General features: G+C 38.7%; 1 protein-coding gene across 5 annotated transcripts in view; it reads left to right on the forward strand.

Annotated features, from left to right (window-relative positions):
* Window positions 1-2656: 2656 nt before the first annotated feature.
* Window positions 2657-17129, forward strand: part of zfyve9a (zinc finger, FYVE domain containing 9a) — a 38566-nt gene continuing 24093 nt past the window's right edge. For 3 of the 5 annotated variants that reach the window (XM_005924568.3, XM_005924571.3, XM_014334305.2), the window contains exons 1-3: window positions 2658-2920; window positions 14514-14628; window positions 16134-16241. In XM_005924568.3, the coding sequence (XP_005924630.1) occupies window positions 16172-16241 (70 nt within the window). In that variant the 5' untranslated portion in view covers window positions 2658-2920; window positions 14514-14628; window positions 16134-16171. The other 2 variants (XM_005924570.2, XM_005924569.3) reach the window with 2 other exon arrangements.

Here is a 17129-nt window from a genome sequence, read left to right on the forward strand (position 1 = left end):
ATATTATGACATCATCATGTTACCTTGCTACCACCTAGCAATGGGTGAAAATGACCATTTTAGTATACATGTGCCTACATCAACCTTATGAAAGAACTGTATAATTTTACTTTATATTTACAAAGGTTGAATTAAACATGATATATTATGGCACCATCACATTGCCTGGCAACCACCTAGCAGTCAGTGTAGCCTTTCCCTGTTAGGTGTCAAACCTAAGGCCCAGGTAACAGAATTGGCCCAGAAGACCAACTGGACAACTTGAAAATGAAAATATGAAGGAAGGCATCAATTTTGTACTTTTAACTGTATTTTTATACATTTTACAGCTTTTCCTAATGAAACAAATCTCCCCATTCATACTGCACCAAAGTAAGTGATAGTGGTAGTGAAAGTAAGTGATAGACAAATAGAAACGTTCCTCCCCTCCCCCCCACTATGTACTATAGAAATTTTAGCAGTTACTAGTGCACAGTCCTACAACAGAATATTTTCTGTCATTTTTTGTTAACTGGAGTTAATAAAAACCTTAAATGTTGTAATTACATAACAGCATTGGCACTGAGCAACCAGAACTTGTTTCAGTAATTTTACACATTTATTTCTTGCTTGGTTTAATTTCTGTATTGTTTGTAATTGAATTACTTCTTTTCTTAAATGTAAGCCATATTTGGTCTCATTATGAATCAGAATCAGAATCAGAATACTTTATTGATCCCTGGGGGAAATTATTTAAGTAGGGTTGTTGGAACTTTAAACAGCATTTCCATATCATATAAAGGAGGTTGAAAAAATATTATAATAATAACAACATTATATTGTAATAATATATCCAAATTTCTTAGATTTATAGTAAAATGCTGCAGTGAAGTCTATAATCTTTTAATGTTAGTATTACAGTACAATGTAACAAAATACACAACATTTACTAGCATTACTACTTTGGATAACGTAAACAGCATTTCAGCTGTAAATATTATAAGAAATTAAACTCATGTTGATAATTTTTGACAAGTAGAATAATAAGAGGGGGAAAGTTAATAAAACTACTCTTCTGCATCATCAAAAACAGGTTGACTATCTAAAAATGGAAGAGGAAGTGAGCAATTGTACTGTCTCATTTAATTTCAGTTTTATCCTTCAGTTTTATTTAGTTGTATTATTTCTCCTATTATTATTATTATTATTATTATTATTATTATTATTACTACATTACAAACCAATAATAAAGTTATTAAGACTTTTATTAGTCTTTTATATCTGCTTGAGCACTTTACATTCTCTTTTGGTAGGTTTGCATCCATTACTATAGTCACTGTTTTTCACTTTCTCGATCAGTAATTACAGGAACTGTTTATATTGCTTTTAACACTGCGTTATTAAAACTGCAGCCGGGTCTGCGAGTACGGAGGGGTTAAAAGAGTTTGGGTGGTTTTACACATCACATCCCATTTCATTGATCACCTCTGACGGTGCTGCATCGTGCTGATCAATTTCTCCATGCCTGTCATCCTCTGCGAGGGCTGGCAAGGTTATAGAGAGTGGGGATGAATGGGCCATTTTGGCTCTAGGGTGTCGTGAGCGGGATGGAGCCGAGGACCCTCCCCGGGGCTCAGCACCTCACCCTCCGCTCCGTTTGAGCCAAAATGTCCCTGCTGCTGCAGCGGTGGCGGCTGGACCACAGTGCAGGCTGGACGGAACTGAACGGTTGGAGGTTTGTCAAGTTTGACACTAAGGGTTGGTTCAACACCGGAAACTGCGTGATTGTTTGCGGGAAAGTAAGAGCTCAGAAATTAAACTTTAATAATAAGTGGGAATGGTATTAAATCATATGTTACATATACGTGATAAAAGGCTATAAAGTGCAGTCCTTTTAAGAACCTTTAATTGCTTAAGTAATTTCTAAATAAAAAAATAGTCTGTTCCTCCTTTACAAATATGTGTGGGTTTAGCCTAATATTATAGACTGTCAAATAGATTTGAACACAGCCAGACCTTTGACTATATTACTTTTAAATCTTCCTTATTTGAAAACTATTTTCTTCCTGTTTTATAAACAATCAAATAGTCAAATCTCACCCTAATATTTTAGGGTCTTTCCCTTACAACACCATGAGGTGACTGTGGTGTAGAAATAAAACTGAATTGAATCATATTAAAAAATGTGGATGTTTAGTATTTCTTTTCCTGTAAATTTGCTTGTTGTTCTTTTTTCATTATCTGTTGAATATATTCTTCTTCTTCTTATTTACTACTAACATGGACTGGCTTTTACTGAAAGACCCCTCCAAACATGTTTTAGGAATAAAAAAAAGAAAAAAGAACTTTCCTGAAAGTTGTTTATCTAGTTATAAAATAATACAATAACAACTTACACGTAAAACCTACACACTTTGCTGTTACAGCATCAAAAATATGGGTTGTTTTAATCGATATATTATCTGTGACCGAATTGTTTGTTTTTCTTAAAGGTAAACATAGTAATTATAATTTTGGTTGGTGTGTTTATTTTATAAAGCAGTTTGAAACAAAAAAAACCCTAAAGAAATGTAATGATGATGTCCAAATTAATTAGATCTGCATTCACAGTTTTTCTCTTGGTGTTATAATGTAATCTCTAAGGGAGATGCTTTGCGTTTTATTTTGAAAACCGGTAGTTTAGGATATCCATTTTGGCTGACTTGTCGCTGCTCCTTCTTTTCCCCAGTATTAAACCTTGGGGGAGGGATCCTTGAGTGCTGCTGTCGCACAACTACGCTAGACTAGAAGCTTTACTTTCCGACTGTTTGAATCAGGCAGGCAGGCGGTGGTGGGTCTACGCGAGACGGATACTCAAAAATAGCTCTGAAAGACGATCAGGTATGGCGGATGCTAACGGAGGGGCTCCGCGGGACTTTACGTAAAGATGAGGATTCCTCCGGTGAGTAACTGGATTTGTTTTCGTGACATTTCACGGGTCTGCTGTTGCTCCAACGTTTACAAAACCGCCATTGCAACGCCAACTATCGATGCAGCCCAAGTGAGCGTGGACGGCTGCGGTGCTATCTTTTTTGGCTTATTTGGTGGATAAACGGTGAGGAATATGGAGAAGGTGCCGTTACGGTAACACTATATCTTACGTCTATTACACAACGCGCTCTCCTTTACATTGCGAGCTGCGGATAGACAGCCAGTGAGGTTGATAGCAGTGCGACAGGAGGAAAATACTTTGGTGTGGGTGACTTAATGTGAGGAGGAAGGCTTTTTATGGTTTCTATTAACCGTTATGACTGTCCATTAGCAACGGAACCCACCGAGTCAGTGACGGCGTGAGTGTCCGCCAGAGCAGCAAGTCTCTCCCGTCACTCGGCGCACGACTGCCCGCTCAATCTTTAGGGCTTTCTCCAGTACAGCCAGCTGCTGTTAAGTGCTATTATTTGACGCCTAAAATCTCAGTTTTTGCCACACTGCTAAGACGAATGGGTCAGAATTGTTTTGGAAACTTAACTCGTGGCCTTTGTGAATTTGGTTTAATTCAGCTAGCTGCCCAGCTAATACAACTACCCAAGTTAACAAACAAATAGACAAACACTTCACCGCTGCTGTCGTGTAGCTGCACCAGTTTAACCCACCTTCTTTTAATGACACAGAGTAGCTTTCCATGTGTTTTCCCAGTCTACCTGAGAGTGATCTTCATCCAGCGAGGGTGTGTTTGGCCTGCAGGCACAGCCACAGTGCCACTTATGGTTGCATAATCCAAGCAAGTGGTCATCTATGCGCTCTCAAGGGTTGGTTTGGTGAGCTTTCCTGGTGCTACACCTTTTGTATTTGGTCTCTTTGCTTCTGTCCAGGTCTTGGATAGTCAAGAATTTCAAAATCAACTCGGAATATATTAAAAAAATGTGCAGTTCAGCTAGGATAATTTTTTTTAAAACGTTTTGATTAGGTAAGTTATGCTTCTCAGGTTGAACAGTGCTACTTATGATTTTATAAGCTAATCAAATGGTCGTCTACCTGCTCTGCACAAGTGCACATCTACAATAAAGACTAGGATCCTTTTTGAGCGATCTGTATCTTTTATCCTGGCAATTTCATTAAAAAAATGATATTATGCCTTATAAAATAAATTCCTTGCACTTTCTAATAGATTTTAATAATACAAGGGGTTTCCCTTTGGTGCTGGCTTGAACCCCTCTGGTGGGTGCTAGAAATTCAGGTTACCAAATAGTTGAAAAATAAATTTAAAAAGGGGTTATAATAACATTTAGACTGGATTTTGATTAATGCTCTGCTCTATGTCAAAGTCCTCTCTTATCTATCTGCTGATGATGAGCAGTTTAAACATGGTCTGGTGCAAAATATTTGCAACACAAGTCTCTTTCTTTACAGCTACCTGAATTACTGACCTCTTATGTCAGTGAGTAGTCTCTTAAAGGGGACCCATTATGAATATCCTTTTTTTGCCACTGTTATGTGAGTGGATGTGCATATTACAAATGCTCAACAATGGAAAAGGTGAAGTAATGAAATAATGTCAGTGTTGTATATACAAGAAACCACTGTCAGCGAAAAGCTCAGGCTTCACACTGCTCTGCATGCTCGGTTTCAGGTAGTTTTGTCTCTCTTTGATGCCAGCAAGAGCAGATATGCCTAATTTCGTCATCTCAGGCGCAAAGTGCTAGCTTTGAGAACAGAAGCTCCACCCACAGTCTGTCTGTTTGAAAGGGACAGCCAATTAGAAGAAGGTTGGCTTAAAAGAGGAGATAATACAGCTTGTCATCGAGTTGGTTTTGTATCTATGGTAGTTTAGTCCAAACAAACCTGATCAGGTTTCTTGCTGATGCGACTTTTGCATTTGCTGTCCAGACTTTAGTCCAGGCCTGGAGGTGGATTTATCCAGAAGTAGGCCTGTCCCAGGGGCACCTTGAATAGTCATCAGCAATAGCAAATTAAAAAATGAATTTGGGACCAAAGAAAAAGCCACATCACCACCACATATCTTAACGTATATTTATTAATCAAATGGTACTAGATGGTATTTGGCAATATTAATGTGAAATTAGTTTTTTCCCATGAAGCATAAAGATATCCCACTTCATCTTCAGGTGGTTATAAATCCCAGTGAGGATGTGTGATTCAACTGATCCAACAGACGCCCGTGCAGAGACGGGCTCTCATGTGTGCAGAGACGTCCCAGATGTAGGTTACTGTATTCTTTCAGAAAGAATTACAAGTCTCCCCAATGGCAGACCAGCAGCCAGTCTCCCTGTGCTGATTTTTCTTTCTTTGTAGTGGTGGTTAAATGTAGATCAAACATGAGGGAGAAAGGAAGCTCGTAATAGCTTCTGACACGTTCTGTGAAGCAGAGCAGCTCTTTATAACAGGAGGACAGCTACTTTCCTCTTTCCTCCTGAAGGTAAATCTCAGGGGATTTAACTTTTTCAACCTCTCCTGTCAAAGAAATTATTTTATTTTTAAGCGAGCATGACCTTTCAGAGGATACAAACCTGTGGCATGTTTTCCATTTATGTGTTTTTGCTTTTATTTATTTTGTCTTGAAGAGCAGGGAAAAAAAGCTTAAAGCAGTAGAAGGAGGAGGTAGGACAACTCCCAGTGTACTTCCAGCTTGGGCGTTAAGCATAGCACACATTACATAATAATGTGTCACTCAGTTTGGCGATCATGCTGGTAGAAAGTGATGTCAGTCTATTCTTAAAGAGAGGAAGCGATCACTTGAGGTTTCCTGTGTTCACCCTTAGTAGACGGCGTCTGGAACGCGGCGGTGCTGGATGTGGAGCTAAAAACATTGTTTCTCAGGATGTGAGATCGTAGTCCTGGGAATTCTTATAGCATCAGAAATAATAGGAAATTCAACGCGTTTTTATTTTATTTTTTTAATGATTTATAACATGTACATTTTTTGTTTCTCCAAATCCAGAGTTGCCGGTTAATCTCACAGCTCCAGATAAATATCATTCTAACTCTTGAATCATCCATTTATTATTTTCATGATTACTTTTTAACAGTGTGAAAAGGGCAGCCTGTTTTCTTTAGTTTCTGTTAATTAAAAATCTTGGCCAACCACCTATTGTTTGCCTAACCATAACGTTCAAAGGCAAGTAATAAAAATGACACTTGTTATTTAAAAAATATAGTTGCAGATAATAATAAATAATAAATACATTCAGTGTTTTCTTTTTACTAAAATGTTATGTCCTACTTGTTTGTGTCATGTACATGTTTGCTATGGAAAATTAATCCATCCCTGAGGACAAATTTATGCTAATCTACTTATAATTTACTACTAATACTAATCTATAGTAATGCTTCCAAGGAGCCTGAGTTTCAAGTGATCTTGAGCAATAATTCTCCTGTCTTTCTGAAGGTCTTTCAGAGTTTTTCTCTGGACATTGCCTGCTTTTTCACTCATTGTAGTCCAGTTCTTATATCTGACCGTTTTCAGAAGAATATTTTTGTTTGCTTGTTGGTTTGTTAAGCCACTTAACACTGACATTATTTATTCCAATGTAAAAAACACCCCTAACTCAAGAGGTGAAGCAGTGTTGTCTACACATAAGACAACTTGGCTAAGAACCAGTTTTAAATTGTATTTTTATGCAGTTTATGGGCAGCCTGTCACAAAGACACATAAGTTGTTCCATTTTCATTACTTAAATTTACAAAAAATACCCAAGAGAACACAGTTTGACTACACAAAATAGTATTTTTGACCAACAAGGTGTTCATGTCCTTAAGAAATGGGAAATCCAGCAAAGACCTGTCAGAAGACATTAGAAATGCATCTGGCTCCTCAGTTGATCCATCTGCTGCTCACTGAAGACTTCAGTAATGATCTCTGTGGACGGTATAGCAAATTAGACAGGAACTGGACTGAAAATGGGTGAAATTATTCAGTGATGAATAAAAGTCAGATTTGGCATTTTTGGTTCAAATCTTCATCAGTGTGTACGAAGGAGTTGGGAAGAGAATTAGAACAACAAGTGTCTACAGAGTTATCTGTAAAGCACTGCAGAGGCTCTGTGGTGGATTGGGGCTGTATTTCTGCCAATGGTGTTGGAGATTTTGTCAAAGTTCAAGAAATTACGAATGTAAAAAAGTAACATCAGATTTTGATCCTCTATGCAAGATCATCTTTAAAACAGCTTCATTTTCAGGATGACGATGATCCCAAACACACTGCTTATGCAATAAAAGAGTAGCTGGATAGAAAAACACACAATGGAACATTATCTGTCATGGATTGGCCTTCCTAGAGAACAGACTTCAATATCACTGAAACAGTGAGGGATCATCTTGATAGAGAACAGAACAAACAGCAGCCAGCATGCAAAGGCAAGGCAAGTTTATTTGTATAGCACAATTTAACAGCAAGGTGATTCAAAGTGCTTTACAGAGACATTAGAAACAAAACAAATAAAAAGCATGATTTAAAATTGATTAAAACAAGCAAACAAACTAATTAACAAACAAACAAAACAGTATATAAACTCAAAACAGATAAAATCAGAACAGTAGATAAAATCAGTAGTTAAATGTAAGTTTTGAAATTTAATCTTAAGTGTGGATTTGGTGCTTTATTCAAATGCAGCTGAGAACAGGTGAGTCTTCAACCTGGATTTAAATAAACTGAGTGTTTCAGCTGATCTGAGGCTAGAAAGAGCCTCAGATCAGCTGAAACACTCAGTTTAAAACACTCACTTTGAAACACTCAAAGAGCTTTGGAGGTCCTTCAAGAAGCCTGGAGAACTATTCCTGAAGACCACTTGAATAAATTACAAGAGAGCTTAGATTTTAAAGTTTTAAAAGAGACATTAATGTTAATTCCTAACTCTGTGTTTTTATTCTTGGACAGTAAAAATGTCTGTCAGACATTCCAATTTGTTTTTTCTAATTTAAATGTTTCATTTTGTCAGAACAACATTCCAATACCAAAAAATAAGCAAAGTTTTGGGGTTTTTTTGTATCTACATATGTACTGAAGAATTATGTCAGTATAAGACTACAATATCTTTCTTTCTGCGATGGACAAAAGGAGACAGATTTTCAATGCGAGTTATTAAATGGCCACAAATACTAGGAAAATGCACAGACTTATGTTAAGTAAGTTAATGCACACTATTTGCAGACTGATTGTGCTTATGTATGCAGTTTACCCCCCCCAAAAAAGGTCAAATTTTGAACCAAGAAATAGAAAGTTTGTGCATAATTGAATGCAATTAGGACTGTAGTTTATGATTGATGATTAATATACTCTGCCTTAAACCAGTGGGAGCTGGCAAGGGCTTCATATTCAGCCAAGAAAATGATAAGGAAGAAAGATGTTATTTAATTTTTTTTCCTTTTCATTTTCTTTTGCTTATAAAGACAATTTTGTGTTTAAATCATTTACATCAATTTGCGATACTGGTCTGTGTACGCGTGAATGCAGCCATCAGCGATGGCTTCTAACCGGGTTACCGTTTGCCGTCAAACTCCCTTAAATACTTAATGAGCTGTGACCAAGTCTGAACACTTAGAAACATTTATGGAGGACATTTATTTTTAATTTCACCAGGAAATCTTGGGTCATTCTCAGGGTTCAGATGGCAAAAACACCAATTTTACTCTTGAGTAACTTTTGGCTTGAAGGCACAGATTTTTTTTTTTTTTTTTAACAGACTTGTAAGGGAAACGTGTGTGGAAATGATAACTTTAATAATGAGCAACTAATATTTAAGGAGCCCATGCCAATGAGTGACCTAAATCCTGTTGGACTTAAATGCTGTTAGTAATGGGTTCATGGTCTTTTAATTGGTGTGACATGTGAAGTGCACGTCATACCAATTAAAGGGCCTGCTCATAAAATGTGGAGAGTAGAGGACATTTATGTGCACACATTCAGGAAATAGCCACAAATGTAACACAAAATTGTTAGAAATATACTTGTAGTAACCCATGAAATATTGAAATAGTCCAAAGCTTGTGTATAACCAAAACATAAATGTCTGATTACACTAATGATTGTAGAGGATATCCACCTCATTGGCGAGGAAGCGAATGCTGCTCCCTCTCAGGAAATAACAACAGGATACAGGAGTCGTTGTTCTGATTGCGTGGACCTAATGAACTGTTTAGCATTCTGGTATGTCCGAGCTTCCTCGCTGTTTATGCCCTTGTCTTATTTAATTTGGCTGCCGTGCCAGGCAGGTCCAGTCGGGTATGGTTTATCATGTTAGTAGCCTGATGGGCCACTTCAATATTAGCATGTCTGGCTGACACTGGAGCGTGACTGTTGGAGTGAGCCTGGAGATCAGCTGCTGGTTGCTCGATTTAAAAATAGTTCCTTGTTGTGTTTGATACGTGTGCTCGTATTGAGCTTAACCAGGGTTTCAGTTAGGGCTGGGCAGTTAATTCGACTTTTAATCTCAACTGATTTTGATGACCAGCAGTTATGAAAATGAAATAAATTGGAAGGAACGGTTACTGATTTGCATTCATGATCAATACAAAGCTGTAGTTCTTTTCCAATCAATTAAAGCTCATACCTTTCCTTTACACTTGTGCGCTTCCACCCCTCTAAAGGTTTAGATTCATTTGCTCTTTAGTTCAGTTCTAACAAAAATGACTCAAAGAGAGCCCTAAGTTAGTAACATAGATCTAGAAAATTCTCTCACTTTCAGTTGAATATGAAGGATTATTAATGGTTGCCGTCATGAAATATCACACAGTTCTCACATTTTTGGTGGGGTGTGCCAGTTGACCGTTTCCCTGTGGCTGCTGTTCACTGCCAGCACTGCCTCCCGTCGCCCCAGTCTGCACTGCCGGCCTCAGACATCCTGCGGTAAAGACAGATCAGTGGTTACCCTTGAGTGATAGGCTGTTTAGGTAATAATTAAAATAATTATTCTATTTCAAATGAAATAAAATCTCTTTAAAAAGAAAACTGATTGATTGAATAAACATGTTAAATAATTAAGATTATGATACAAACCATTATTGTGCTGCCCTGCCTCCAGTCCGCTGTAAGCAATCCGTTTCAAACAGGCTCTTAAGATCTATCTATAACAGGGGTGGGCAACTCCAGGCCTCGAGGGCCGGTGTCCTGCAGTTTTTAGATATCACTCTGGGTCAACGCACCTGAATCACATGATAAGTTCATTCATTACCTCTGGAGAACTTCAAGACATGGTGAGGAGGTCATTTAGTCATTTAAATCAGCTGTGTTGGATCTAAAACCTGCAGGACACCAGCCCTTGAGGCCTGGAGTTGCCCACCCCTGGTATCTAAGCAGGAAAGCTCCACCCACCTGCAGTTCAAATTTTTTGTTTACAAGGGGCATCCAATCAGAGGAAACCTGTCTTAAAGGTAGTGAGAATGGAGCTAAAAGTGTTTGGATTGGGTTTTTTTGGGTTTTGGACTTTTGTTCGGACAAAACAAGACATTTAAAAATGAAAAGCACGCTGTTTAAATGAGAGAGTAAATAACATTTAAATATATTGTGTATCGAGTTTATTATTGAGGTTTATTCCAGAATAGATTAGTTTTACATTTCATGCCAGTCTGTCAAGTTATTGATGAGGCACTGATTTTAAAACCACAGATGTGCATTAGCCAAAGCAAATTTAAACACAGTGTTGTGGCCTCTCTATCAAATAAATAAATCATTAGTGTATTGTTCACAGAGGGGTTATAATAATTATCAGCTGAGCTGTTCTATCATGCACAATCTCGATATTCTTGCTTTACTGTAGGCGGCATCACACGTTTTCTTCTTTGATGGTTTTTGATGAGTTGCAGCATGTTTGTACACAACATGTTCTTAAGAATTTGTTACTGCAGGACTGTTTTCCTCTCTGACTGACACCATTTCATGCACATATGCCTCCTCTGAAGCATCTTTCTGAGTTTACATGTCTAAAAATATGACTTGTTCATGCACTTTGACTAAAGATGCATTATTCAACGCCTCTGCAGAGTAATTAAATCTTAATCAGGGATGGGCTCCTGTCCTTATGGAGGCGTGTCTGTGTGAGTGTGTATGTGTTTACGACAGCTCCACTGGATGCTTTTATAGTGTAAGATGGTTTTAGAAGTCTTTCATTAGGAGGGAAACTTCTCACCTGGGGAAAACGATGCAGAGGTTGGCTGGGGTTAAGACTTGGTGCTTAGATGTTTCTTCAGTTCAGCGGTCAGAGCAGGAGGTGTGAAGATAATTTGCTCTCCAAAGCGAATCACCTCACACGCTTTAGTTGTAATTCTTCCTTTTAAACTTCACTTTTTTTTTGTTTTTTGTCTTGCTGATGCTACTTTAGTGTCCAGCAACAGCCTCCAGCTATAGACTTTATATAAAAGATGGTGGATTATAGCGCATCTGCATTCTTTCTAGTAACCAACAGGAGGTTGACTCCTTTATTTGAAGAAGTCTGGTTGTATAAAATTTTTGACACCCCTCAACTTTGACCTCTGTCAACTTTGCTGATGTCTTATTTCATACAGAATGGTGTTCTCTTTGTAAATTACAGCGCTCAATGGAAGGACAATACAGCAGAGTGTCCTTTAAGGTTGACCTACCTTGTGATTGACAAGCTCACATGCAATACCAAAACTTCCACTATACTGGTGAACACGCACAACTCCAAGTGCTGTCACATTTGCGATATCGATTATTACAGTAAGTACTGGTTTTGGTGACATGCCTACTTAAATCATGCCTTAAATCAAACAATCAGTAAAAACATGGCACTTTTGCCTGACTAAAGTAAACAACCTCTTCACTGTGGATGTGTCCATTTCTTTTATACAGTCTATGTCTCTAGCTTTTTTTTTTTGTTTTGCTCATTTTTGATTCAGTTATTTGAAAAACTAGTCAATATGGCTTACATTAAAGAAATGCGTAATAAAAATGATTCTCAAAAAAGAAGTTGTTGAGATTATGCAGATAAGTTTATTGATTCTCAGTATTTCTTAGGGTCTAGCAAAATTCAGTGGCATATAGTAGTAGTAAATAGTATGAAAATGAAATGTCTAACTCTTGTTTAATGTTCTTTTTAAATCAGACAATTCCCAAACCAGTAAATAAAGCCATCGGCTATGAATTGCATGCTGTTATAATCAGTGTTGATCAAAGTCCTGCAGGCTGTTAAATTTTGTAAAAACTCACGCACCATGTAGTACAACCTAATATTTCAGTTTGTTCACTTTTTATTCAGTATTTTAACTTGCGTGGCACTTTTCCCACAAGTATAAAATCATTTAAGTTACCTGAACGCATCATTTTCCATCAGATCAAAGAGACTTTGAGCTATTTGCCCATTTTTAACCTCTTGACTTGAAAAGGGTCCAGAGTGGATTGTTTGTATACCATTAGCTCAGAGTAACATTCGCTTTCAGGAGCTTTGTATTCCAAAGTAAAGTCCCTAAAATGTTAGAAAGTAAGCCCCCAATACTCAGTCGACTCAGCTGCACAAAAGGCATGGAATAAAGCCCTGTTCCTCTTTCTGTCAGGAAAGCCCTGGACTCGATCATGTATTAGCTTTTTTTTTTTTTGGGGGGGGGGTTCATTTTCAAGAATTTTGGCATATGAGTTTAGAGAAAATTTTCACCGCACTGCAGCTGTGGAGTGTTTTTAAGCATGCAGTGCACAAGTTGATTGAATCATTCATCGTGTTTTAAATGTCAGTCTGACAACTTGTATTGTTCGGTTTGTTTTTACTGGCTGCGAATATTTCAGTTTTTCACCACTTTCTCAGAAAAGTAATGGAAAGCACCTCTGGTGAGCTCCAGCAGCACTACCTCAGTTTACTCCTGTTTGTAGCCGTGATAACCTCCGTCAGCCCTGTTCTTCTGAAATGGTACAATCCCACATCCATATTCCATGTTTACGCTCCTGTCCGGTGCCTTTACGGTTTTGTGCTGACGTCATGCCCCCACTTGCATCTTAAACTAAGCGGGAAATATGTTGACTCTGCTCATTTCTGCGAGGCCTTGGCCCTGTGGAATATTTGGTCTCTGGTGTAATCCGTGGTTTCGTTTGTCCTTATGAGGATGACCCTGAAGTTTAACCTGGCTGTTACTCATTTGCAGCCGCACCACATTACATCCTCGCTCCAAGGTCTCCTCGTCAGCAAGGACACATGGGGCAGGTTTACTGTACAGGCTTCAGCTGCTGTCCATTCATAGCTCTGATTACCCTGTCAGGCTTTGATGGGCAATGCATATAATAATGTGCAGCATAGCATACATGGTGATCGGCCGTTGCTGGGTATTGTTTATTAGCTGTAGTCTAAGAGAGTAGCAGCATGAATGTGAACACTAAGCTGTCTGATGTGTAGCTTCCCTTTTTATCAGCATAATAAAGTATCCGCTTGTTAACTAATCGACCCCTTTTCATGGTCCAACTGTTTCCTGCGTTGGATGAGGCTTTCATTTAAAAAAAAGAATTAAGAGCTGCACTGACTTTTTTTCCTTTTTACGTGTTTGGGTTTTTTGTTTTTTGTTTTTTGTTTTTTTTAAGACAAGAACCTCCAAAATATTCAGTTGTTATTTTTGGCCTCTCCAGCTTGTTATTAGTACTGTCTATTACCCCTTGGAGCTATGTTTTTAAGAAGACATGATGTACTCTACAGCCCATAGGCTCAAATATTTAATCTTGTCAACTTGGGTAAGATTTCAGTGTGGACGTTAACTTAAATCAGCAATACAGCCAATGAATCCACCACCAGATGGGTCCCATCTTTGTGAAATTTACATGTTGTTCTTGATTGAGTTCCCTCTGCGTTCTCTGGATCCCTCCCACAGTCCACATAGGAAGCATATTAAGTTAACTGGTGAGAATTTGCCATAGTTAGAAATGTGAGCAAGATTGGTAGTCTGCGTGCTAGCCCTGCGATAGATTGTAAACCTGTACGCCAGCTCTTGACCCCATGACAGGGTTAAGAAACAGATGGATCTGGCTTGTTAACAGAGTGCAGCTTGGAAACAAGCTCCATTTTCACTTATTTGCCCAAACTTTATCACACAGATTCCTGTCTCAAGACCAAAACACCGATTACCCTTAAGTAACACGGTGTCTTTGCATCACTTGGTTCCCTGTCACTCTGTTTTTTGGAGCTGCCTGAGCCACAGGCTCATTTCAAGTGGAGCACAGAAGCATTGCAGCCAGAGATGAATTAAAACGAGTCTCTCTCTTTCTCCTTTTAATATCCTGCATTGGACTTTATTGCTTTTAAATATAGTGACAGACCTTTTCACAAGTACTAGACTATTAGCTAGCATTGCCCAGTACACCTTGATCAGTGTGCAATTTTGTAAATGTGTTGTTATTAGCTCCTTTTTTTTAAATGTTTAATGCAAACTGTGAGTGTGATGCCACAGTTCTCCAAGCACATGTTTACAGGGGAAAAACACGATAAGTGTAACCTCAGCCCTAACCTTACTCGCTGTATAATAGTTAGACAGCATCATTTTTTTTTTTTTTTGGCACATGAGTTGATAAGCAGCACTTTACTGAATAGTGTTTCCTCTCCTTCTCTCAGGTGTGGGCGCTGGGCGCTTGCCAGACTGGGTGAGCTGAGAACTAAGACTGAAACCTGTTGAGAGAGAGGGGGGAAAAAATATCACCTGGGACTGCTGAGGAGGACCTCTGTGCAGGTGAGGACTGACAGATGTGATGAAGATGAAGTGTTTATACAGGCTTTACTTTTCAAATGGATTTTAGGGTTTGTGATTCACAACATGTGACAGTGCAAAGCAGGTGTAAAACATGACTGATATACATTTGCATGCTTTTTTATGATTTCAGCTTAATAAGTGTAAACTGTTAGAGTAGCAGTGCAGAGAATATGAAAAAGTCCCATTAAAACAATTAAATAAAATCATAAACAAAGAAGATAAAATGCAAAATAAACCCCAACTACCTGTTTTTGTTTTTTTTAATTTTATTTTTCTGCTATCATTCAAAACATTTCCCAGGCTTGTCACTTTAAAGCAGAACTCCAGTGTTACCAAGTAATATTACAACAGGCACAAGCTGTGTTGTTTTTTTTTTGTTTTTTTTGTTGTTTTTAAATTTACCTGCACACCTAACCTGCTTAGGTATGCAGCATGAGTTACCATGGCAATGCAAAGTGAACCACCTTTGTAATACTAAAAAGCAAAGATTAAACCTGAAGATACTTCACTAAAGCCCCAAATCCTGCTTCAGAGTACAGGCCTGTGGCTTTAAATGAACAAAATATTTTGTCTGCATGACTCACATGTTAAACGCGTTACTCTCTGGGTTAGACTCACAGCGTTTGTAACACTGAAAGCTTCATTTTGCATTATTAACAAGCTATGAGCAAATTAGAGAGTATTTCCTTGCTCTGAAGATCCTCAGATCTAAAAGACTCGGTATCCTTTCTAAAGTTGACAACTGGAACACGTTTTTTGCTAAAGTCTACCTCTATGCCCTCACCTCTCGGCACTTTTGGTACTCCAGAGTTGAAGTTTTCTGTCACAGATATCTGCAAAACAAACACTGCATGCTGCATCTGCATCTCACAGAGCTTGAAATGTGTTTACTGTGCAATATTAAAAACGCACAGTAATCAAACATGGTTTTAATGACGCAAACTGCAGCATTGTCACTGTGGAAACCACCTACCGTTCTTCCTGACTAATTGATGTCCAGAGTTTGGCAGTTAAAAAAAAAAAAAAGCAGACAAATGGTTGTCAGATTTATTAATATTGAAAATAAGCTTAAGTCTTAATGTAGCAACATTGATAGGACGGGCCTGCTCTCTTTAAAAATGAGGAGAATAGACATAAGGGACATTGAAACACCTTTCCTTACATTGAAGTCAGTTTGGCTACTTCATATCCTGACTGTCAGCTTCAGTTGGGAAATTTGCTAATCAGAAAGATTTAGACCATGCCCACATGTCTCTGTCATTATCCCTGTGACCTCAGAGTAATCATTAAAGAGAGAACTGCTTGGGAAGGAAATGAGGAGAGAGAAAAGGGAGTTGGAGAGGCTGTTTCTCCTCAGTCAAATGATATTGGAGTGAGGAGAGGATATAGAAAGGAGATATGATTCTGGCCGTGCGAGGCATTTACATATGGTATGGAAATGTGACAGACTCTGGCGTTGAGGACACATTTGCTGCTGCTCTTAGGTTCACACGGCCGTCAGCAGGGTGGAGCTTCCTGACCCATGGAGAATTACTTCCAGGCCGAGGCCTTCAACCTGGACAAGGTGCTGGACGAGTTCGAGCAGAACGAAGGTGAGCTTTAATAGATGCAGACAGCAGACGAGGACAAGCGGTGAGTCATTGCGGACGAGGAAAGGCGAACAGAAAAGGAAGAGCTGCTGTCAGCGTGCCATTGCACAACCTCTGAGAGTAAATCATCAAGGTGTCAGAAAATCAGCCACCGCCCATTAAGTCTGAGTAACATTCACAGGTGGGGATTGAGGGCGGGCCACGAGGGGATAGGATTAATTGAATTTCCCATTTCCCTTAGGCTTTGAGACATCGTGTAACTGGTGCAAGACAGGAGGGTTGGCTGTTTTCATCACACTTAATGATCCCAAAAGTGTGTCGGAGCCTTTTTGGAGACTCTGTGATTTCACAGTTTATTTATGGTAATTGTGAAGTAAACACTGCATTACTGAGCTGTGTATCTGCATTCTCTCAGCATTCCAGCACAAATGCCTGTTAAAGGGAAAAAAAAAGGATGGCTCTTCTTCTAAATTTGTCTTCTAAAGTCCTGCAGATCCATGGGCACAAAGTAGAGTTTAATGTTACTGTGAACTTGGTGTGTATTTTGTCTGTGTGTGGTTATCTTTGACCTCTGTCAGAGATCCAGCTTGGCAGATTAAGAGAGTGTGTGTGTGTGTGTGTGTGTGTGTGTGTGTGTGTGTGTGTGTGTGTGTGTGTGTGTGTGTGTTAACACACAGACTTAGCAGACACTGCAGCGGATGGAGGCGAGGGCCGACTGTGTGAGGAAGTCGGTTTAAAGAAATATTTTAAGAATTTCTACTTGTATTACACAGCAGTTATATGTCGGCTTGACTGATGGCTCCCAGGGGCGAGCGAGCCATTTTGGCCCACTTTCTCAGAATTTCCCAGTCCATCCACACACTAATTTCCCACTCCATGCCAACCTCATTT

The sequence above is a fragment of the Haplochromis burtoni genome, unplaced genomic scaffold (genome assembly GCF_018398535.1).
Source record: "Haplochromis burtoni strain Fernald_Lab_line unplaced genomic scaffold, NCSU_Asbu1 Contig_78, whole genome shotgun sequence".
NCBI classification, from domain to species: Eukaryota; Metazoa; Chordata; class Actinopteri; order Cichliformes; family Cichlidae; genus Haplochromis; species Haplochromis burtoni.